This window comes from Eretmochelys imbricata, chromosome 9, assembly GCF_965152235.1.
Source record: "Eretmochelys imbricata isolate rEreImb1 chromosome 9, rEreImb1.hap1, whole genome shotgun sequence".
NCBI lineage: Eukaryota > Metazoa > Chordata > Testudines > Cheloniidae > Eretmochelys > Eretmochelys imbricata.
In genome coordinates, this window is record NC_135580.1 from 32,900,363 (window position 1) to 32,925,578 (window position 25,216).

The following is a 25,216-nucleotide window of genomic DNA, read 5'->3' on the forward strand; positions in this document are numbered from 1 at the left end:
CCATGGTGGGAGATCTAGTGATGTACAAGATTCCAGGTCAACACCATCCATTCCCAGCTCCTAAATGGAAGGGACCCTATCCTGTCCTTGACCAATTAGGGCCCAGTCTGCTATTACTGGATACAGAGAATGGGAGTGGGTTCACTGCACGCAAATAAAAAGGTACAAACAGAGGATTGGGAAAGGGGACGTGTAAATTTTGTTGTGTGTGTATTACAGGTTAATTCAAAAAGGAGAAAAGGATGAAAATTCCCTGGCCGTGGATGGAACAATTACTAGTGTTAATCACAATTGTCACATTTACAAATTCTATTCAGATCCCACGATGTGAAGTGTCAAAAGGAGGAAACACATGGACGGCTACACATGCAACCTGTGGTAATAAAGCTAATGAAGACTATGAGAATCTCCCCATAGAAAGATGTACCACTAATACTCCAACAGGAATTTGGCAGTGTCGGTATATGATTTATGGATTAGATGGGGGAATCCCAACCAGGTGGAGAATATCAAATTTATCAGGAAATATCGCATGGTACTCCCTGGGTGCTGCCATGATTAACGATAATGGAAGACACAGTTACCCAGCTATGTGGTTTGTTACAGAGGGTCCAAAGAATATAATCCTCTGGTCTCCTGCAGCAAATGAACCCTCTTGGGAAAACAGGGCCCCACATTTAGGGTGTGATGTTACCATATGTAATCACAATGGTACTTCCATGGAAGATAATCCCCAAAGGTGTGATTGTTATGTACATATTACATTAGGTGTAAAATCCCCTTTGGAACCCTGGGTGTATGGTGAGTTAACCATTTTACAGAATGTAACCCTACAGGTGATATGGATGCCAAGTTGGAAGAATCCAAACTTAAAGTGGCCACAGCCTGGAGCAGAGAATATTCCCCAACGAGCAAATGTATGGGAGCCATTTTGGGAGCAGGTGCAGCCAGCACTTTTTAACGTGTCCTTTCACTTTATTACATGGGTGGTACACCCCAAGGAATGGTGGGTGGACCAAATTCATCCTAATTGTAGTATGTACATAAAAGGATTGAAACAACAATTCAATGGATGGGTGAGGGGACACACCTGGAATTGTCATCGGAAAAGGGAATTGTGGGAAGCGGTAAACACCATGCTGGGTGCATGGAATCTGGGGGACGAGTGGGTAACCAAACAATTAGTAAGCCAAAATGTGAAATTTCAACAAATGAATGGCACAGCAACTATTAGCAGTTGCCACAGGGTGGAGGACAGCAGTAGAGGTAAACTTGCAGTTAACTAATTGGGAAGGGCACCTGGTGACATGGGTAGGGGATGGCTTCAGAAGACTAACACGGGGAGAAGTGTGCGTAGGTATTCAAAATGCTCAGTTAATAATGTTAATGGATATTATGAGAGATGCTTGATCAGAACAATGGCCTTCAGTATTAAATCGGGAGGCTAGCCCATATTTATCCACAATTGCAAAAACATACCCATCTACCTGGAAAACAACATCCCCGACCTGTGGGGACCATTCTTGTGTAATTGTTACTATGATACCATGGGAAGGAAATGCAAATAAGGTGGTTCCCTTGAACCCTATGGGAGTAAGTAGGAAGGGGGAGCGTGTTGGGAGCCACTAGGAAATAAGTCGGGGGGTGGAATGGGTAAATTGGACTTGTCATCACATTAAGCAGTTGTATATCCAGAGGAGGAATATGGATGTGCCCCTCTATGACTATGGAGGAGCAGGATCAATGGCCTATTGCAAGGGGGGGGGCATTTAGGAGTAATGTATATGGGGTACGGTGTATTCTGTTGGGAATGTATGCAATCCTGCAATATAACACTAGGAGGCAAAATCCTTCCAGTGTATGACCAAATTATGAACTTCTATACACTGCCACCTGGACTATGGTGCCCCAATGGATCAGTGGACTTAATCGTTGTAAACAATCGAACCAGCACCTACTACCCCATACCGTACCAAGTAGCTGAATTGGTTTGGACAAACAGGGAAGTCCTGTTTCACTCCTTGCAACCCATGGAAGGGGCACGTCGAGAGATCTTTGAAGAATTTAGCTCTAACAAGTTTCTACTTGGCAAGTGTGAACTGTTATTTCCAGAGGCTCAAAACTTGGCCAAATGAGGGCCGATCTTTTACAGGGGTGGCAAAAGGCACTTCCCTGTTGCTAGGGCCGCACTCCTGCCATTTCAAATCCCCAGTACAAAGCATGGAGGTGCTAGAGCTTTGAGGAAACTCTTGCAAGCATGGTTTATTGGTTTTTTTTTTTTTTTAAAATGGACAAAATAAGCATTTCCCCCCAATCTCATGATTGGAAACAGCTGAAACATTTTAGCCGAAACTTTGAAAAAATAATTCAGTCTATAAGTTTCAATCCTAACAACTAAAGGAAACTGAAAACAAACAGTCTTATAATGGAAAGTGTTGGGCAATCTTAATTATAACCAGCACTACCTGTTCTACCTATAACAGGTAAGCGGATGCAATACATGCACACACGGAGAGGAAATGGAGAAAATATTGGTCAGCATGATAAACAGTGGCGGCAAATGATAGTTACCTTTATGAAAATTGTGACACCATGTTGAGCATCTGACGAATCGTTAAATCAGCTACACATCACATCACTCCTCCTCCCTTTCCAACTACAGAGAAAGGAAGCATCCTATCCCTCTTTAAGGCAGGGGCACCACTTTTCTTTCCCCGTGCTGAGAAGTAAGCATCTGGTCTCTGTTACTTCCCTCCTCCCCTCCCACCCAAACTAGTTTGTCCCCAGCAGGGCCTTTTATGGGATCTTTCCCAGCAGTTCAGTTGCCCAGTTTGGGGTGGGAGTGGTTGTTACTATCCTGCCATCCAGAGGAAGACCCAGCTGCTCCCCATCAATGAGTCCATTTTACTGAAAGTCCTGAAACATTTGATACTTCACTTGAGGAAGTTTCATCATCTCCTAGACTTTTCCAGGTCTAGTTGTGCACTGTGCATCTTCAACATTCACAGTGCAAGTCATATATTCCCTTCCCTTTATATTATATTCCAGTTTACATAAAAATGAATCCACCACCCACTACATGCTAGTCATTTATCCAACTGTTAATTCTCCTCCAATTCACGCTTTTGAGTAAGGCACAATTGCTCTCCTTTCTACTCTTGTACATAGAAAACCTGTCCGCTGCACTGGTTCAAGTCACAGTTTATACCAGCACACCACATATACACTAGGGTTTGCACTAGTGCAGCTAAACAATGCTGACAGGCCTAGTGATCGCTCCACTTTTGAAAGCACACAAACTTCTCAACGAGTTATTTAAAAGAATAAAAAAGTTAGAGCTCAAACTTGGCAAAGCAGAATATAAACAGTTCTCAAATTTTTATGTTGAAATTAATGAGTCAATAACTGGTTCTTCTAACATAGTCCATTAACACAGGTTTATCTAAATACTTATGGTGATTAAATATGTACAAGTTTAGATTACCTAAAAGTTAGCTAAAAGATTCTATGGTGAGACACCATAAGATTAGATTCATAAAGAACACACTGCTCTGAAGAATTTGGGGAGTGGGTGGGAAGATACAAGACTGATTTTTACTAGCTGGAACAAGCTACAACTTGACCTATAAAACACTGCTACTGTTGCTGCCCCATAAAGACAATAAAACCCTTAGCTGAGCTCTTGCATGCTTACATCAAAACATGTATATGTCAGAAAAATGAAACGTTTATGTTCTAATTCCTTTGGGGCAAAGGCCGTTTTCCTCTGTGTACATCACTGGATGCATGGGAGGAGCAGAAGAGAGGTGGAGACTTAGAAGTTTCTTTCATAAGGAAGTTTCAAGAGTAACTATTTTGGGATTCCTGCCAAGTATTTCGTAAACTGTTACTACATGCACTGAATGACAAGTACATTAAGAAAATATTTGTCAAGCCTTGTGTAAGCACAGAAATGATGTCATACAAAATAGATTTACAGGGTAAAACAACGAGATACTAAAGATGATGCCAGTAATATTAGAAAGAGCTCTTGAATACCAAGTGAAGAGCTATCAGTAGCAGGGTGGATAAAAATGTTTTTAAAAAAAATTTTTTTTTTTATTTAAATCAGCTTTTTTCCTCACAAAGCATTTTATTAAAAAAATCTATCTAAAGATAGTTTTAATTAAGATACATTGTAGCTCAAAGATATCTCATCATGGAATACGGATTATACATTCTAATTCTATAGTATGAGACAATGTATTCATGCAATGTTTAAAAAAAGTTTTGTAAATGAGTTGCAATAGTTCATGGTTTAGGGACCCAATCTCATGGGGCTTCAGTATAGATTATTTAGGTTAATCTTTCTATCTACCCAATGGGACCCAGTGCTCAGTCTAAACGATACTATCAGAGATGTTTAGTTTTGCAGTTCTCAAACTGGATTTGTGTATCCAGAGGTAACATGCTTGTTAACAGCAAAAACGTTTTAAAATAAATAAATATATAGAGATGAGAAACAACAGACCTCAACTCTATTGTCCCTCTGCAAATTTGTATACACGGTCAATCCCTTACTCTCTCTAAAAGTAGAAAGATTCAAAAAGTTCAATGAATAGAAGTTTGTTGGGGGCGGAATAGATCTGGACAAGGAGAAGTCTGGAGATAAATGTGAGAAGTGAGGGACATAGGTTTGTTTGGTTAAAATATTATAGGTTTTCTGTTGAAGAAAAAAAATCCAGAATACTTAACGTTGTTGTTTTGGTAAAATAAAACCTTTTAAATGTCTGGTGATGTTCTCTTCCTAATACAGCATGGCAAGAAAATCCTCCAATTATTAATGATTAACCTGTTGAATTAGAGACAGTTCACCTCCCAATGACTTCATAAATATCTGCTTCAATTACCTTTGATAAATGAAATAACCAAACAATCATTCGTCTTCTGATATAGCTGTAAAACTAATCTGAAAAGTTTTCAAAATAAATCAGTTTAAAAATGTATAGTGTGTACCTTCTAAAAATGAAACCTACATCTCTGAGTTGTGAAGAATATGTATTAAAAGGTTATAACAACCAATAAGAATGCACTTTTATGTAGAAAACCACAATTAAATTGAGTCTTCTTAAGTAGGGATTTAAATCATGATTTAAATCAAATCGATTTAAATCAAATCCACCCTGATTAATAGTGTTACCATAACATTGTTAGCTTAAAGCTAGCTACAAAAAACTTCATTATATAGCCCCTGATTACTGATACAAGGGACTACACAACTTATGTGACGTTTTTTGTTTTTAAAACCATAGTGAATGGCTTACAGAACAAGATAGTTAAGGAAACCATAACCAGCTTAGTGAAAAACTTCGATTCAGAACCAGAGAACCAGCCTACCTCAGAGAAAGACCCTGAGTCCCTGTCCACGGAGGTGCTGTATCAGGGGATATCAAGGTAGGTTTACCCTAGACTGCAACAGTAGAGAAAACACCAGATGGTCTGATGCTTTATCACCCTACAGTACCAAACCACTAGACTCAAGGAAGCCTATAGCCAGTGTCTGTGCACTCATTGGTACCAGGCGAGCTCTCTCCTATACCATTGGGAACTCCTGCATCAAAGGCTGAATAGGTTTAATGTTGTTGCACATGCCTCTGACATCGTACCAACAGACTCTTGTTGCTGATCTTGTTGCACAGAAGTAGTTGGCACCATGGCAGGGGTCAATCCAGATGGTACGGGTTCTAGAGCTGGAGCCAAGGACCCCTGATATGAAGACACTGGAAGCAGGGAGCTTCTCATGTCAGAAGACCCTTTCCCCAGTCCTTCTGATTGCTTATTGGTGGATGACACCAGGGACCTAGATTGTCTAGTGGACCCAAGGCCTGGTCTACACCATGACTAACGTAGCTGAAGTCAACATACTTAGATCTACTTACTGCGGTGAAGACACCGCGGTAAATTGACTGCTGACACTCGCCCATTGACTCTGCCAGCGCCTCTCGCTCTGGTGGAGTACCGGAGTCGACAGGAGAGTGCTCAGTGGTTGATTTATTGCGTCTTCACTAGATGCAATAATCGACCCCTGCTGGATCGATTGTTCTGGAGGTAAGTGTAGACACTCCTTGGATAAATCCAACCTCTTGTGCTTCTAGAAATTGTCAAAATTTGTTGAAATACTGTGGGGTTTTGCATGGTTATTTTCACTTATCTGAAAACCATGTGGCAAACAATGCACTCCCCTCAGAAATGGTAAAATGCACTGCTGGTAGTATAATGCAAAAGAAATCTAGATAAGCTTGTTAGTAAGAAAAAAAAGTACTTCATGATTCCATCTAGTTTTGCTGCATCTGCAAATTGTATACCAGAACACAGAACAGCTCTATAGTTAATCAGAATTAGCATCTCTATTGCTGACATTTCCTAATTAAGTGTTAATGTTATATCAGCAATGGCCAACATTTTGCCTCTGTATGAAAATTTAGGTCATTCATCAGGCATATGGCAAGCACAGCTTCACTAAATTAATAAAAAGGTAGAAGAGAAAAAAAAAGCCCAAAGAGCAAAAAAGTGTATCCTGAATACACCAAAGGAACATATACGCTCCTTCAGTGCCACATCATCCAGTTGCACCCATAATTAGGGATGGGGAGGAGTCAGGTGGAAAGCAGCAGAGAACAGATGGCTAAGTGCGTAGTCTGAAGAGTGGACTGTATAGAAAAAGTGGCATTTACAAGCCGGTTTTGGAAGAAATGAACATTTTGAGCTGTAGCTCACAAAAGCTTATGCTCAAATAAATTGGTTAGTCTCTAAGGTGCCACAAGTACTCTCTTTTTTATTTCCTGCATTGTTATTTGAGAGAGCCAAGTTTGATATTTTTCTGTATCTAGAACACTACACTAAAGTTGTTTATGAACAGCTTCATATTTGCCTAATACATGTAGAGTATACAGCTAACAGCAAGCTACTGTTCCACATTTCTTTGCAAATAAGAATCAAGTGTGATATCCACTTAGACCAAAGAAGGGATGACATTTCTGCATTCTGAATGACTTTCTGGGAGAAGGGTATGGTTGATTAGCACTCACATGGTATTGGAGGGAAGAATGAGATACTAAATTAAGCCTGTTTTGATTTATTCTACTAGTATATGATATTAATTCAGATGTTGCTTTGCACAAAGACAGATTTTCCAACAAGTTTGGGCACACAATTCTGTGCCTACCTGCCTGCCCAGGTAATGTAATTCTACATGTGTATGATTACAATGCACAAGTGGGTAATTCTGGGCATTAACATGTCTACCCTATTTGAAAATCTCACCCATAGATCCCCCTTTTACAGAAAGTTTCAATCTGAAGGGTTGTGGGTCCTGCCCTTATGTAAGTTTGAGAAAACTGCACTAAGTTTAAGATATATGGTTACCACAACAGCAACTTTCTAAAGGAGGTTCTCAAGAGCCTCCTGTTGAATTTTCTCCATCAAATTGAAAGGAGGACTAATGCACTTTCCCTGCTTACAGCAGAATCCAACTCAACTCTAGGTGCTGCTAAGACAACACTGCCAGCAAAACTAAACTCGGAGGCTCAAGAAGAGAAAAATTATTATTTTTAGAATGTACCCTGTGTCAGGTATTTTAAAACTCCCTAGAAAGGGCACCCCAGAATACTCCAACCCTGAGGTCCTTCAAACACCATTTCAAATTATATATATTGAACACTGTGCTATACTACCAAGATACTTAAATAGAAAAGACACAACAAGTTTGTATGTTTCCCAGTTCTTCACCCCTCCTCTCTGCAGGCACATGCCTCTTGCACAAGGTTTTCAAGTCAATATATATTTGTAAAGTAAACACACACAGTTACTATAATTTCCTTCCAAGATTGCTCTCTCAATAACGTTACTTCTTGAAAAGCTGTCACGAGAAACAATACAACATAGCCATTTTAGAAATGCATGGCTATTACTATTAGAAATGAAGCAGGCATTTAAAAAGTTACAGAAATTACCCAGATGCTCCCCATCCATCTGGCAAAGTTTTCTGTAACTCCTAAAAATAGTTATCTTACTGCAACTAGAACTTTTACCATATATGTAACATTTTTTCTTTATTTTAAGCATTAATAGTTACCTGGACCTCTGAATTAGAATCAACAGGCTGAAGCAGAAACCATGTCTCTTTGCTGGTATATTTGCATAAGTCCTCTTTTTTGATTGCTACCTTTCCTACAGAAAAAGAGAGTGTGTGATAATGTAAGAAACTGACTTTCCCATGGAAGCATAAGATATTGCTTTTAATAAGAGACAACTTCAATATAAAATTAAGTCTTTTTTAAAAAATTCAAGTTGTTTAACATTGTAAAACATAAAAAGTGGAAAATATACTATAATTTTTAAAATTATTTTTCTCCTTTGATGCTGTATGAAAGACCCAAACAAATAAGGGAAACTACTCACCAAGAGAAAACAGTGAAAAAGGCCTATACAAACAGTAAATCAACTGGAGAAAAATCTCTTTAATTATACTCAGTACCTTGGATGTGACAAGTAACATTACTAGGTAAAATTAAACTTTTGCCTGAAAACAAGTTAATATGTCCCTTTAAATGCTAAACAAAATTAATGTTTAAGAGAATAAAGGTGCCGAAGAATGTTTAAAAAATAGAAAATTGAAAGGTAGATAGCTTTTGCACTGATTGCTATTTGAAAAGCGATTATACCAAATTATCTGGCATGCTTGCACAGAGTATTTCCTTCCTCAGTTCAAGTAATGTGAAGTAACTATTTCCACTGAACAGTTAACAAGAGTTTTTAAAGGAACTATTTATCCAAAGAGTCTTCATAAAAGTAGCGGCAAAAGGGCAAGGATACAGTGAAAATGTACATTTCCTTCCATTTTATCAGGTAAGCCCGCTCACATAAAACATTTTGCAGTATATGTACCTTTTAGCCATTTCATGACCAAATGAAATGTCTTAGGAGGTCTTCAGAAAATTGGGTGGGGGGGTGTAAAGTACTTCCACTATATAGCTCCAAAATACAAGCAATGATCCACATATTTTGTTGGCATAGAGTTGTAGAAACCAAAGGGTAAATTACATATTTTTCTGAAATGCACTGAATATGGCGAGTAATTATATCAAGTTGTTCTATCACCCTCCAAAAGGGCCAAGTTAGAATAGGACAAAATTAAGCAGACTCCTGTACCCAATATAGAACGGTACTGCATTTTAATTATTTTAAACTGTGTGCTGAGCTAAAACTGTCTGTACAAAAAAAAAAAAAACCTTTAGACCGGGGTGGGCAAACTATTTGGCCCAAGGGCCACATCTGGGAATAGAAATTGTATAGCAGGTCATGAAAGCTCACAAAATTGGGGTTGGGGTGCAGGAGGGGATGAGGGCTCTGGCTGAGGCCAGAAATGAGGAGTTATGGGGGAGGGAGGGAGGGAGCTCAGGGCTGGAATAGAGGAGTTCGGAGGGCGGGAGGGGGATCAGGGCTGGGGCGGGACTGGTGATGAGGAGTTTGGGGTCTAGGAGGGTGCTCCGGGCTAGGACCAAGGAGTTGGGGTGAAAGAAGGGGTGCAAGAGGGTACTCCAGGCTTAGATCGAGGGGTTCAGAGGGTAGGAGTGGGATCAGGGGTGCAGACTCAGGGCAGTGCTGACCTCAAACGGCTCCAGAAAGCAATGGCATATCCCTGCTTCGGCTCCTACACAGAAGCATGACCAGACAGCTCTACACGCTGCCCTGTCTGCAGACACTATCACTGCAGCTCCCATTGGCTGCAGTTCCCGGCCAATGGGAGCTGCAGGGCGGTGCTTGGGGTGGGGGCAGTGTGCAGAGCGGAGCCCCCTGGCTGCCCCCACGTGTAGGAGCCAGACAGAGGCCATGCCACTGCTTTCAGGAGCAGCCCCTGACCCTGCTCCCCAGCTGGAGCACCGGAGTGGGGGAAGCCCCAGACTCTGCTCCCCAGCGGAAGCTCGAAGGCCAGATTAAAATGGATGGCAGACTGGATCTGGCCTGTGGGCTGTAGCTTCCCCACCCCTGCTTTAGACTATAAACATATTTTATATAATTTCAACAGTAAAGGTTATTTTCAGAATATACTAGTTCTTACCTATACGTAGGACTCTTTGTAAAACGCTCTTATCATAAATATAGAAGGACAAACACTGGAATGTTCTTGGAATCTCGAAGTAAAACTCTTCACCAAAGAAAGGACTGGGAAAAAAAGGGGGGGGGGGGAGTAACTGTAAATAGCAAAATATTTTGTTGTAGAATTTATAGAAGATGACATCTGCTAAAATTTAGCAAGTTAAATTTTAACCCAGATGTAATGTTTCACAAAAAAATTAAATTACATGCAGGAGAGATTTTTCTCTTCTCCAGAGTTCAAGAATCCCATTTTCCAAAATGTTCAAGTTATGAAGGGAAATCTCGCTCCTTCCCAGTTCACCAAATAACTGAGGCACTCCAGAGTTTTAAAGTTTTGTTTACTCATTTGTTTCTGTGGCCACAATATTCTAGTGATATATTATACTAGTAACTGAGACAGATGTTCAGGTCTATGATGACAAAGATTCCAGTGTTAAAACAAAAACATTTGTAAATTTAAGTGATCAAAAGAAATTAAGTAAAGCACTAAAATTTCAGAGGAATTATTTAGGTTCTTTCAACATATTTATTCGCATCTTTCCAGAAAAGAAAGCCTGTACCCTAAAGGACTTATTTCTAAAAAAAAATGGAACCAAGATTTCTTCAAACTTGTGTAGTTGATCCCTGTGGCAGAAAGTGACCCTTTCTTTGTCTGCTAGATCAGAATATCATTGTTCTGTGCACTGATTTACTTTTCCAACTCAGTACGTGGGGTTCGTAGTTTGAGAGAAGTCCAAATTCACAGGTAAATATCCTAATATGTAGCTCTTGACTGATATTTGAAGGTTCCAAAAATCCCCTTAATTCTAGTGTCAACTTCTTACCAGAGATGTTTAACCAGAGGACATTTCCACAACGTAATTTATATTAGTAGTTGTTACTACAGTAGGACCTCAATTTGGACAAGTGCCTGTGAGATGTACTATTTAATGATGTACCAAGCAAATAAAGTAGTATCATGTAATTAATATACTTTATTTGAAAACGGTCATTTAGGTTTAATTATAAATTTGTAAAAAGTATTGTTTGTAAAGTTAACAATATGACTTTATACACCATTTATCATCTATACTCAGAATTGGGAAGAGTTAGCTCAATTAATAAATACTAGTACAACACAGAATGGCAAGTTTCCCCTTTTCTGATTTAATTTGGTATTCTAAATTAGCATAGCAATGAGCCACAATGGGGTGTGCATTAGTAGACTTTTTACCTCAAGCATAACAGCATGCACCAACAGTCTACTAACGCACATCCCACTTTGGCTCATTTGCTGCTAGAACATAGCTTGTTTTATGGCATTTCATAGATTTGCACAGACAAAAACCAATGTTAGACTCCACTGAAACAGTAACCATCTTAACTCTTTAGTGAAGTTTTTCCACTTTATTAATATAAGTTGTATGTTGGAGAAATTCAGTGGGCATCCAAGATCCTGAGTTTTCTCAAGAAAAAAAACAAAACGAAAATTCTATTACAATGTTATACATCAATAAGATTTAAGTGCCAATTTCTATTATAGTTAAGAGTCATTTGGTTTCAGTATATATAATATACACACACACACTTTTAAATTAATTTTATAAATATTGTTGTGATGGGGTGTTCAGATGGGCCAATTTACCTATTGGACTGCAAGCTGGGAAAATTAAGACTGAGAGGAAAGCCCTAATTCGAGGAAGCTCACCTGTGTAGGAACAGGCAGGGCTTGTATGAAGCCACTGAGCGGATACAGAGGGGCTGCAGTGACTCCCTGGGAGAGGGGAGGAGTGTTTGGGGCTGCTAAGACAAGTAGCCTGCAGTTGCTCCCTGGGAGAGAGTAGCATAGTGGCAACCCCAGAGATGGGAAGGGTGCCAGATGGTAAGGAAAGGGCTCAGGGAAAGGCAGCAAGGTCTAGAAGGGAACAAACTTTGGTTGCTGATTAGAAGGTCCCTCAGCTGGAAGAGAGAGTGGGGCTGGTTTCCCCTGCCAGCCACCGAGGAAGTGGTACTATGAGGCAGTGAAAGGAAAGACTGCCTGGGATGAGAAGGCAGACTTTGGTATCCCAGAAGTGGATAACATGTATAGTGACCTGGCTGTAGGGCTGAGTCACGAAGAGGCAGTAGTAACTCATGGACCAAGAGAGGGGCTGCAGACAGAAAGAGACTGAATATAAATGCAGGAAAGGGAGTTGACCTTGTGACACTAATCCCCAGAATGGTCAGAAGGAGGTGGTGTCATCCACTAGCGAGTAGAGTGCCCCATCACAATTGTACTGTGCAACTAATGGCTCTCAATGTAGTTATGTTAAGAAGTTAAAAGGAGAATCCTCTTTTTAATAAAGAGATACTTACAAGATTTGGGTACCACCATATAAATGTTCTTATAAAAGTTAATACCGAGAAACTCTGTTTTTAAGTGCACTGAATCGGTAAAGGTTTTGACATGGCCAATAAACCTGAACTTTTACAGATCCAGTGCACTTAAAAAGAATGGCTATAAACCTTTATTGTATATGTGTATTTATAAACAAATAGAAATGTGCACATTCACTATGTTTCAACACTGGTGACAAGATTTCAGAAGCTTATTTCCAGTGCATATAGCAACTAGGAGAAAGTTACCCAGGCCAGGTCTACTCTATAAAATTAGATCCAAGTGAGCTGCCTTACGTCGACTAATTGTACATTGTCTACACTTAAAATTTGTTTCCCCATCAATGTAAACTCTCCATTATACTGACAAAGTAACCCAACCTCTGAGCGGCGTTGAGCCATGGTCGATATATTGAGGTTGATGAAGCGCAAACGTAGGGGTGACAGAGGTAACACACTGTCTAACAGTCCCCCAGAAGTTGTCCCACAATGCCTCAGACTGACTGCCCTGTGTCACAATTGTGACCGTGACTGCCCGGGGGTCACAGAGACCAGAAGGTGCCTCCCTCCTTTAAAGCTCTGCAAATTTTTGAAGTGCCTTTTCTTGATTATCCAGCTTGGCGAGCACACCTAGCAATTCTTCATTGTTGTGCACAACTGCCCAGCTGACCATGGCAGCTGCACGCTCCAGATACGCTGCAGCTTGGGGTAGACAGGAGATATTGGATCTCCTGGGCCTGTGAGAAGAGGCTATGCAACATCTACAGAACAAACATATCCATAGAAATGTGGCCATCAATGAGCCAAGAGATGCAGGAGAAGGGATATGACAGGAATCATCATGGCAGTACCATATGAAAGCAAATGAACTGTGGCAGGCATTCCAGAAGGCCAGTAAAGCCAACAGTTGATCAAGTGCCAAGCTGCAGACCTTCTATTTTTACAAAGAACTACACCTCTACCCCGATATAATGCGGTCCAATATAATGCGAATTCCGATATAACACGGTAAAGCAGCACTCCGGGGAACGGGGCTGCTTTACCCAGTTATATCTGAATTCATGTTACCACAAGCGGTTCCTCTGCGCTCCCCCTTTTACTTGCTGTGGCCCCCCCCGCCCCAGCTCACCTCCACTCCGCCTCCTCCCATGAGCACGCCACAGCTCCAATTGGCACGGCAAGCCTGGGAGGGGGGAGAAGAGGAGCTGTGGAGCGCTCGTGGGAGGAGGCGGAGGGGTGAGCTAGGGTGGGGAGCAGTTCCTCTCCCTACCTAGATATAATGCGGTCTCACCTATAAGATGGTAAGATTTTTTGGTTCCCAAGGACCACGTTATATCAGGGTAGAGGTGTACATGCCATACTAGCAGAAAGCCTGCATGTGGTTGTGGATACCTCTAAGACGCCTGAGTCACAGGGCCCTGATGTGAACAGCAAGGATGAAGAGGAGGTGGGACATGCGAGTGGGGGAGGGGAAAACCCAGCTACGACATGAACCAGGACCTGTTTCAGACTCCACCGCCGTTCAGTCAGTCCCAGCAGTCAAGCACAGACAAGCCTGATGCAGGGGAAGAAACATGGAGTAAGTGTGTAAATTTATTTCCCATTACAACTTAGCAAGACACAGCTATGGCTTTTCATTAACTTTCTTGTACTATAATAGGTATTGGTACATCAGAGAAAGGTAAAGTTAGTTGCGTGGAGGTAGAGGCAGTTACGTGGAGCAGTTTATGTACACAGGGATGTCCCTTGAATCCTCCTGAGAGATCTCGATGAAACTTCCATGGTGATACCCTGCAATCCTCTTCTGAAGGTTTCAAGGGAAGCAGCTTTATTTCTTCCTCTGTGGCAGGACACTTTCCCATACCAATTACCGATAACTTCAGCAGGCACCATTGCAGCACACAGGCTAATAGCATATAGGCCTCGGCAGCTTCAGCACTCCTGCAGCAGCTGTGTTCTCTGTGTCTTTGTTCTGGTCAGGAGTGAGATGTCAGATTAAAAAAAAAACAAAACACTACAGCTTGTGGAAAGTGGTGCCAGTATTCAGTGCCATTGCCCTATTCTCAGTTTCATTCAACCAAGCAATTCCCTCATCCCTTGCAGGACATACTTACATGGCTGGAACAGTGACTGGTACTAGGCACAAGCACCCCGAAGCAGAAGTGTCAATAAGCATGTCTTGTTTAAAACTGCAGGGGAGCAAGGGAAGGCAGTTCTAAACCTTAACGTTTGCTTTTTGTTGTGATCAAAATGGCAGTAGTACTTCTGTGTTTTATTTCTAGCTGCTGCCATTACAGGCTTACAGGGTTCTCCCTCCACACCCACAGAACACCTGAGCGAGATAAGGAGAAGAGAGGATGCAGGATTACATGTTCAGTGAGATCCTGCAAGCCACGGCTGCATCAGACCATGAATTGAGGGTCTGGAGGCTGACTACTGCAGACTGTATGGAAAAGGAAAGAGTGGACAGGAGAAAGGCCCAGGAGTTGGAGATGCAACATGACATAATGGGGGTTCTCCATCAGAAAATACAAATACTGCACACTCTTGTAGACCTATGGCTTCAGGAGTCCCAGGCTTGCCTCCCTTTGCAGTCCATGGAAAATTCCAGTATAGCACCTTCCGACCATCTCCACACCCCTCAACTTTGCATGTGGCATCAGGGGCCACATCCTTAACGCTCACTCCACACCAGGGGATATTAAGGCCAACCACAGCTTCATATATACTGACCTATGAGAGTCACAGTTTATGTATATGTAGCTAAAATGGACATGAATGTTTCTTTTCCTTCTTTAATCTTTGTTCAATGTGTGTTATGGTGTTAATATAATTGCTTTTAACGCGGAGTATTTTTGATGTGGTTGTTACTCAATAAAAACCTCTATTGTTTGGGAAATAAATTCGCTATTATTAGTTCCCAACATATGCTACAGAATAGCTGGTGGTATTGAAATCACCCACTTATTTGAGATTGTATACTTGTGATACACTGTTTCTCACTGGTCCCATGAAATGTTTCATAAATGTACATAAAGCACCACAAAATTAACAGGCGCATTGTCAGTGTTACAGTCACAGATGCGTACTAAGCACCATACACTTCCTAACAGGCCCCCCAAACTGCAGAGCCAGGTAAAGTGCAGTACATCATAACGTATTACCATGGCTTGCTGTTAAAGTGCTCTTTCAAAGCATCCCTGAGTTCTTCTGATAGCCGTTGTATCTGGCTGTTCAAACTCAGGCAGCTGCTCCACCTCCATCCCAGCAGCAACTTTTCCTATTTTGCTTTACAGATACTATGCAGATACAAAAGGCAGGCATAACCATTGGGGATATATTTCTCACTGAGATTTGATCTTGAAAGCAAACAATGCCAGTGCCCCTTCAACCTTCTAAAAGCACATTCAATTGTCATTCCATATGCGGAGATAGTCATTGAATCTGTCCTTGGTGCTGAGGTGACTTGTGTACAGCTTCATGAGCCACGAGAGCCAGGCTAGGCTGGGTTCCCCAGAAGCACTACTGGCATTTCAACATCACCAATGGTAATTTGTCAGGAGAGCAAGTCTCCACCTGTAGCTTTCTGAACAGTCCTGTGTTCTTAAAAAGACCAGTGCCATGAACCTTCCCTTACCAGCCAACACTGATGTCAGTGAAACATCCCCAGTGATCCATGAGCACTTAGATTATCTTAAAAAAATAGCCCTTTCTGTTTATGTACTCTGTGGAAAGGCAGTTTGGTGCCAAAAATATGGCTGTGTGTGTCATCTATTACTTCACCGCAGTTTGGGAACCCCATGGCTACAAATTCATCCATTATGACCTGCACACTGCAGAGAGTGAGAGAAACAGTCCTGTGTAGCAGGAGATAATTAATGGCCCTACACACCTGTATGACAACGAACCCCACAGTGGATTTTCCAACTCCAAAATTATTACATTCTGACTGGTAGCAATCCAGTGTTTCCAGTTTCCAAAGTACAATTGCCACTTGCTTCTTAGCAGTCAGTGCAGCTCACTTTCGTGTCCCTGCAGTAAAGGGCTGGGGTGAGCTCAGCACACAAATCCAAGAACGTGGCCTTGAAGCCACATGTGGCCTGTGAAGCTAAAAGTTCTGCAGCCACTACTTGTCATCCCAAGCCTGTATTATGATTTAAACCCACCAGTCAGTGCTCGTATCTCGGGCACAGAAGGAGTGCTCCACTGTTCGCAGGTGCTCCATGAATTCCACCAACAATCATGAATTGGTTCTTGCTTTGTCCCACAGCAATCTGACCTCTAGGAAATTGTCATGTTCCCCGTGACTCTTCTTGCAGCTCTCCAAATACTGGATGATTGTGTGTCCTATGCTTGCAATAATCAGGACAATAGTGCAGGCTCCATGCTTCTATGAGAAATGGCAGACGGTGACAAGTCCTTTGCAGCTTTGTGGGATTTTCAAAATACATGTGAAAATTATTGGATAGAGATGGTATTATGGGGTGGAGAAAGCTGCATGATGGGGACTTGACCCCATAGTCCTTGTCATCCCTGCATGACTGGTTTCTGCCCCACCATGCATTGCCAAAAGAGGGCACTACATGATGGTGAGTTGTACGGATATCAACCCATAATGCACTACATTGTGCATCAAAACAAACACTACTGGTGAATATGCAGAATGCTGATGAAAGAAGCCAAGTATGTATGCACACAAGTGATATGCTAACCGCAGCAGCTTTATGCCAATGTAACTTGTGTCGGAAAAGTGGCTGGTTTAGCCACTAAAGAACTATACTATGTTCGCGTAAGTTACACGTCCAAGAAACAAGAATTTCAAGAGTTATATCAATATCAAATAAGGAGATATCACAAAAACTAAAGACTGAGTGGGAAAATTTGACTCCTGTACTCTAGAAACAGGTTCTGCAGGATTCAGACACCAAAGTAGAATTCTAATAAAAGGCTGAATAATGAATACAGAAGGCAGAAATAGTAAATTGTATAAGAGACCAAAGAACAAGTGCAACCCTCTTTCCCTTGAAAATATCCAGAATGAGAAGAATGTTCAGTTTACCAAAAGAAGTTGGTTGTGCAATGATTTTCAGTATATATTAAGCATTTCTTTATTTTAAATACTATATGTGTAGTGCTTTTGAACTAGTTGTTTTCATTTTAGTTACTCTCAAGATTTACAAGTCAGACAGTTTTGTCCAGATCGCAGCCTTCAACTCCCTTTAAAAAAAAAAAAAACACAATACACCACACAGACAGACACAGTAGATAGGATACTACTCAGCAAACAAGAAGAATGAAGAACAGAGGTAGGCAAATATTTTGTATTATGAAGAGAAGAGGGGGTACTTAAGAACTACAATTTAAAAAACAAACAAAAAAACACAAACACACTACACAACCACCACAACAACCCACAAGACAAGCTATCCATTTCGCACAATGCTAAAGTTACTTCACAGAAACGTAAGTCTAAAAACGTAGATGTACCTTAAAGACTTCTCAACCACCTGTGTACGAAAAACTTCTTCTTGGTCCAAGTTTATGGTACAGAAACAGTCTCTCATTTTGTTGGGTCCAGAGTATGGCACTAAATTTTTGGCTTCACCTGTTAATAAGCAATGAAGTAATTTTAAACTGAGGAAAAAAAAAAAAAAAGGTTACCAGCCACTAAAATCTTAGACTTACCTTTTGTAACACTCTACCCCTGAGCAGCACCCTAGAACCTCTATATTCACCACTGTCATAATTATATATTTTGTACAAAATATGTCTTTGTACTAAGTCTTTTTTTAAAAAAAGTCTTGATCTGAAAAAAAAAAAAGTCTTCATCTAATATCCTGGTGGATTGTATGTACTATCATTATATTTGAAGTTATGAAGTTCTGCTATGTGTGTGATTACTGAAATATGTTGTGAGGTTGGGAACAACCACAACCAGCCTTTCAGGGACAACAATGGAGTAGCCAGACAGTGGTTAATGGCTCAGCTCATCAATACCCATCAAGGAAAGAATCCACTATCCCAGGAACTGTGCAGAATGGAGACTTCTCAGAGAGAACACGTAGACAATGGAGACTTGACCAAAGGGGAATTGACTGACCCCCATGTCACAGCAAAAGGTATTTCCAGTAACCTGGAAGAAACTATAAAAGAAAGAGGGGAAGTGACATCATCACTGGGCCTCACTCCCTCCACAACACAACACCTGAAAACACATCTGGAGGAAAAAGATTTTGAACTGCGGGAGGGTGGTCCCATGCTGGAAGACAATCCCAGCCTGTGTATTGAGGATCTGTGACCTTTTTGTACTATCTGTCAGGGTGAGAATTTGTTCTTGTTTCTTAAGTAACCAACTCTGATTTCTATGCCTGCTCCTTATAATCACTTTAAAAAAATAAATCTATCCTTCCGTAGTTAATAAATCTGTTCTATATTTAACCTAAAACAGTGTGTTTTGGTTGAAATGCTTGGAAATCTCAGCTTAGTTTACAAAAGCTAGTGATGTGTCCTCTTCACATGAAGGGAGGGACAGACTGGGTAATGAACTTACACTGACCAGCCTTCTGACCAGTGCAAGACAGTATAGTTCTGGGATGCAAGGTTGGGGAGCTGGGGGGAATTGGCTGCAGCTGCTCTGTTGTCAGTTTGTGAGTGGCTGAGAAAGCATTCAAGTAATTCAGCTGGGTGTGTCCCTACCTACGGATGTCTGTGTAAGTGCAGTACCTGCAAGAGGTTTGTGGCTTGACGCAACATCAGAGTGAGAGGGATACCCCAGGTTGGTGGGACAGAGGGTGCTGTGGTCCCACAGTCCTGGTTTCACTCCAGAAACCCTGTCACACCATTAGACAAGTAATTTATGCAATTGATATCCAGCCATTTACAAAATGTATATTGCACCTTTCATCCAAAATGAGCACAAGATATTATACACACGTGAATTACTTCACCCACTACTGTAATGGAGTTACTCGTAGATAGCACAAGGCAACTGTTTAGCAGTACACAGTAAAGCAGTTTTATTTAAAAAAAAAAACTTAATATACCATACACAATCAAAGCTTATGGGGAAATTATATATAAAGAAACCAATTAACCATTCCCTACTGTTTCAAAAATTGCCAAAGAATTAATCACAAGTAGCCAAGACTTCTGTGCTGTATTTTATCCAGAAGGAGGAAACTACCAGAAAAGCACATTATACTAAAGACATGGTTCACTACTGACTCAGAAAAACACCACCACCACAGATTCATTAACACACTGATTCAACAACACCACTTCCTGCAACATCTGCACTTTCCCTAGAGAAGTCTCATCTTAGTTATGATTTGGATGCAAGTCATAAGACAAATATATGATTTGGCTGAAATGTTGACAGGGTTTTTTGTTTTTGTTTTTTTAAACAAACTCTCCGGTTTAAGTTGGTTCGTTATAGAAGATCTTAATCACTGAAGCGCCATTTGGTATGCAACTGTGAATAATTTTTATTTAACAGTATCAATGTATTCTCTGTAAGAAACAATACAGTGTATTTTCCTAGCTATTGGGGGAAGAGAAAAACCAATACCTTCTGAAAGAGGGCAACAGAAAGATAAGCAAGAGAGCAAGTACCCTGGAAAAACAATAAAGGACAGGATTTTTAGAAGCAGTAAGTAGTCAATGGGGTCAAAAGGTTGAAGAACTCAGTAGAGGCTCTGGGATTTGGTCAGGAAAAAGGTTACTCAAGATTTCAGTAAGAGCAATTTCAGTGAAGTGGAGAGGTCATAAAAGACTTTGATTTCTGTCAATTCTACTTATGGCTAACTTGCTTGGTTCCATCCTGGTCTATTTGTTGCTGGTTGTCTTGTCTCCCTCTTGGCACTGAAACTGAGACTCCCCCCCAGCCACAATAAAGTTCTTCACACCCACACCTGCCCCCAAACCCTATAAACTAATCAGATTATTTTTCCTACAGACTTGAAGGAAGATAGATATTGTAATTTCTACCTATTTTAAAAATCTTTGAGATACAATCACTACTGTGATGAGGTCCACACAAGTAAAAGTGCCTACCTATACAGGGAGGGTTGGAAGATTTTGTACAGGTTATTGCTTGTCGTAGTCCAGTTGCAAGTGGACAAAATGTCTGCATCCTGAAAGACTGCAGCTGGCTGTCTCACAGTGATCACTAACTAGGAACAGAAAGTCATCTCTCCAGGTCAGGATTTAGATACAGCAATGATGGTATGTGCTTCGCCAGCAATGTAAGAATTCTGTAGCCATCCCCAAGAATGTCAGTGACTGCTACATTGACTTTAAAAAAAGCAGACGTGTCCCTGAACCTAAACCACCAAAAAGAGAAGTGTTAAGGAGTTATAAGTTCTAATAAAACTCTAAAAAGTAATACTGAACACAAGGTTACAGTCAACTGATGTGGAAAGCCCTAGAAAGCAGCATTAGGGATAGAACGTCACTTGATATACGGTATCAAAACTAACTTCTTAGAACTGTTTGAAGAGAAGAAAGATTCTCCTATGAAATTGAAACTAGTAATTCTGACAGTGCCTTTACTGAGATGTGATATAAATTTTATGTAGTTTCCAACAAACATACATGCATGCTTCGATCAGTTAGAGCAAGTTATGCAGGTCATCCTAAGTACCAATAAAAGTTTTATATAAAAAACAGTCTCAATATGCCATATTTTCTGAAAAATATATATATTTAAAAAAATACAGATCTACATTATAGTATTATAGGCACCTTTTTTTAAAGTATGTGGACATTTTGAAATTGCATAGAGTTTTAGAGTGTTAGATGTAGCTATGCCAGAGGTGGCTAAATGGGCAGAGGGCAAACAAAGGCAAAATACATATGATTCATCACATAGCTAGTGCAACCACTCCATGCCTGTGAGGTATGTGTACATATATTTACACACACACAGAAGAATAAAAATCAAGATACGTGGGAAAATCTATTTTAAATCATTTTTAATGGTTTTTAAGATGTGTGATTTTCTTCTCTCTCTGAAAGTTTTGTACAGCTACTCATAGTAATGAAAGCAGACTTGTTTTACAATGGAGCAGGGTGCAGCAGGGGTGGGGTGGGAGACTAGGGAGTGGGGTTTTTTTTTTTTTAAGTTAACATTTCTAAACTGGGTACACAATGCTGTACACAGGTTTTATATTCATTGGGGTGACTTGCACAACTCCACTCGTGAGTAACAAAATGACACCAAACCAAAGAATAAAAAAAATTACACCACTACATCCACATCCCACCTCACCCCCAATGAAGCACTGTATAGTACTCCCATGGATATCCAAACAGCTCTTCAGAACCACTTTGTGAAAATGCTGCTTTAAGCAGTGAAATAAATGTGGGCTGCATCCTCCTGGGAGCATGAGAAAGACTAGCTGGGGTATGGTGCAAGCAGATCTCAATTATTTGCCTTAGGAACATAGGGACTGCCAAACTGGATCAGACCCATGGTCCATCTAGCTCAGTATCCTCTCTCAAAACAGTGGCCAGCACCAGATATTTCACGGTGAAGTGCAAGAAATCCCACAATAGGCAAATACGGGATAATCTGCCCTGATAAAGGTCTCATACTAATCCCTCTTAATTATGGATGATTTTAAACATAGAAGCATGAGGTTTAACATCCCTTCCAAGCTTTTTCTTAGCATTAGCTGTTATAACTCCAGATATTTTCATTATCTATGTGAGGTGTTCAACCTTTCCCTGAATCTCACTAAATTTTTTGCCTTAACCATCTCACAGCTTTCATTTTTAAAGAAAGCTGAGACTTAAAAAAAAAAAAAAAATCTCTAGTTGTTATACTTGCAAAAGACACCCTAAAAATAAGACACACACACACACCAAACTTCAGAATGTGAAGCAAGCACAAGCAATACAGAGATCTTCATTCATTCAATACATACAACTTAGGATGGCTGTGAAAGTTAACATAGTTACCTATTTTATTGCTCAAAATATGTAAGGAGAGAAAGCATATTCTGAAGATCTACACCAGCATTTTCCAAGGATCAAATAATTAGCTTTTGGGGGATGGAGGGGATCAGAAGATGTGAGATGTGCAAAATAAGATAGGTAGTAGGCCTTTAAGGCCATATAATGAGGTTTCTACAGGGTGGGAATGCAATTGTTTTTCTGAAGGAAGGCTTTCAGAAATTTGGGTTATACTGAGCTGAAGTGTGGTTCCATGCGGAAATGTAATTATAAATAGGTCACTCAAATTTACATCCAAAATGCTAAATTTATCATTCACATTTGTGAAAGATACTACAATGATCCAAATAGTGAAAAATAAAATGCAGAGTATAGTAACATTTTATTTATTTTGGTTGTTTTGATTTGTCTAATATCAATTCATCAGTCAGGTTGGCCCGGTGTCTGAAATAAACTATTGAGGACAAAGAATGTGTGTAACATACTGCTTTTCTGGTAAATTTAGATTAATGTTTTTAGTGATATATTTCACACGAATATCAAAATAATATTGTGTCCAAACCTGCCTTTCAAAATAAGGTGCAATTTTATAATTCTCAGGAATTGAAGCTTGCTTCATTGCCACCAAGGTGGATTGATTTAAAATCAAGGTGACTGAAATCACCAATTTTAATAGAAATTTAAGTCAGCAAGTAGCAAACCTCGATTTAAATCCTCAATTTTAATCTTGTTTTGGATTGTACTTTTTAGTTATTTTCTTAAAGAAAAGTTAATTCTTACTGGTTGGAAATCATTAAAATGTGATGATTTGCAGCTAACCACACATACACACACTTATATAATTACAAACTTAAGACTAAATAAACCTATGGGGTTTTTTACATTTTTTTATTATGCTGGAAAATGGCAAATCACATTTATCGAGTGGATTTTTTTATTCAAGATGTGTGTCAAATTACATTTGGATGGAAACTGGACTTCAATTAAAATGTACAAAAACAGCATTTCAAAATGATTAAATAAAATGACCTTAAAATATGCTAGATACATAAAAAAAGTTTATCAAGACATGTTTTATATTTAAAATTAATGACTTTATTAAACCAAAATATTCTCTGCAGTTTAGTGAATTGAACTAATAATTTTTAGTCACCACGTCCTTCAAGATTTTAGAACTAGCAGATCTCATCCTCTCACACCTAATTTTTATTCATAGATTGGAAGAGGAAAACAAGCTTTCCTACTTTTTCAATCCCCAATAAGTTTTTCAACTTTGAATGAACTACTCACTGAACTGAACTAGCTGAACAAACTGACGAAGAAAATTCTGCACCTGCAGACAAGGTTACCGCTGCCAAAATCTCGTTTAGCATTTTAACAAAACCTGACTCCAGCTATTTTCAGCAATTGAGTGGCTAGCTTTCTTTAAAACTTCAGAAGCAAACATGCAGAGGTTGAATTTTTTTTTAATTTAAAATATTTTAATAGATTTAGTACATTTAGACCTTAAAATACATTTGAAATTATGACAACCTAACTTTAATTGGTTTATTTTTAAAAAGAAAAATTTACTTGATTGAAATAAACATTTTCCTTAAAAAAAAAAATAAAAAAAATTATTTTTCATCCACCCTAATAGCCACTCAAGTTTTCAGTTCAGGGAAAACACTGAATATAAAAAAAATCCAGACTAATAATGTATGCTATTATCGGCTTGCATTTTGGATAAAAGCAATATTAGGTTTTGCTCCTACACAGTACCTAAAGCTGTCCCACTTCATAATGTACTTTTTATATAAAACAGATTAAATCAAATTAAGGGAAAGCTTGGAACACTGATTAAGCAACAACTTAATTTTTACATTTAAATGTAATTCAAATTCCCCATACTAGTGACACGTTGCAAGAGTTAGTAGTACTAGCATTGTGACAAAGTATCAGAAATAACACCCCATTATCTACACATTTCCAGGATTATCACACTGTCACTCTGAAGCCTAAAATGTCTGTACAGTTAGTGACACAAGATAGGTAAGGTAATATCTTTTATGGACCAACTTCTGTTGGTAAGAAACTTTTGAGTTTATACAGAGCTCTTCTTCTGAAGTTGCTCCAATAAAATATATTACTTTGCCTACCTTGTCTCTCTAATAGCCTGAGACCAACATGGCTACAAACACCACTGTACATGCAGACAGCTGAAGCAACGGAAACAGCTACAAAGCTGTTAATTGAGAGCTTTTTTTGTTCAGACGACCACTGGGCTGAATCACTACTAGGTTTCATGGTCTGATACCATCCAATTTTTAATTTTTCAGCCATTTTGACTTTATAATGACAAAGTATACAGCTACAGTAAGGTATGCATTTATGCCATGCCAAGAGTCCTGAACCATAGAAGTAACACAACCAAATCACCACCCTTACTCTCCAGCTAATTTGCAAGCACCAATTTCGTTAGTTGCCAGAGGGAGACTCCATAGATGGTGGATTACATGGCCCAAATGCCATAGTTCTTCAAAACCACCCACCAATACCACAACCAGGACACAAAATAACCCCAAACATACCTCACAACAGCACACCCTTCATTTGCCACCCACACACAACACAAATATAATGGGATTCTCTGTTACTCTGAAGCCTGCAATGTCTATTGAGTCAGCATGAGGAGATGGAAACAGCTACAAGCATCATTAAGAGCTCTTTTTGTTGAGAATAAGACCAGGTTCAGCCATCACTGGGCCTGACAAGAATCAGGTGGAACGTT

General features: G+C 39.8%; 1 protein-coding gene across 5 annotated transcripts in view; it reads right to left on the bottom strand.

Moving 5' to 3' along the window:
* The window catches only part of RASA2 (RAS p21 protein activator 2), a 113,797-nt gene that overhangs the window by 75,957 nt on the left and 12,624 nt on the right, over positions 1-25,216 (bottom strand). For 4 of the 5 annotated variants that reach the window (XR_013347109.1, XM_077826369.1, XM_077826368.1 and 1 more), the window contains exons 2-4: positions 17,980-18,097; positions 10,100-10,203; positions 8,114-8,208 (exon numbers count right to left, since the gene is read on the bottom strand). Coding sequence is in view for 4 of the 5 variants with exons in the window: in XM_077826369.1 (XP_077682495.1) it covers positions 8,114-8,208; positions 10,100-10,203; positions 17,980-18,097 (317 nt within the window). In the remaining variant the exon portion in view is untranslated. Of the gene's footprint in view, positions 1-8,113; positions 8,209-10,099; positions 10,204-17,979; positions 18,098-20,544; positions 20,691-25,216 lie in introns of those variants that run through there. The other variant, XM_077826367.1, reaches the window with a different exon arrangement.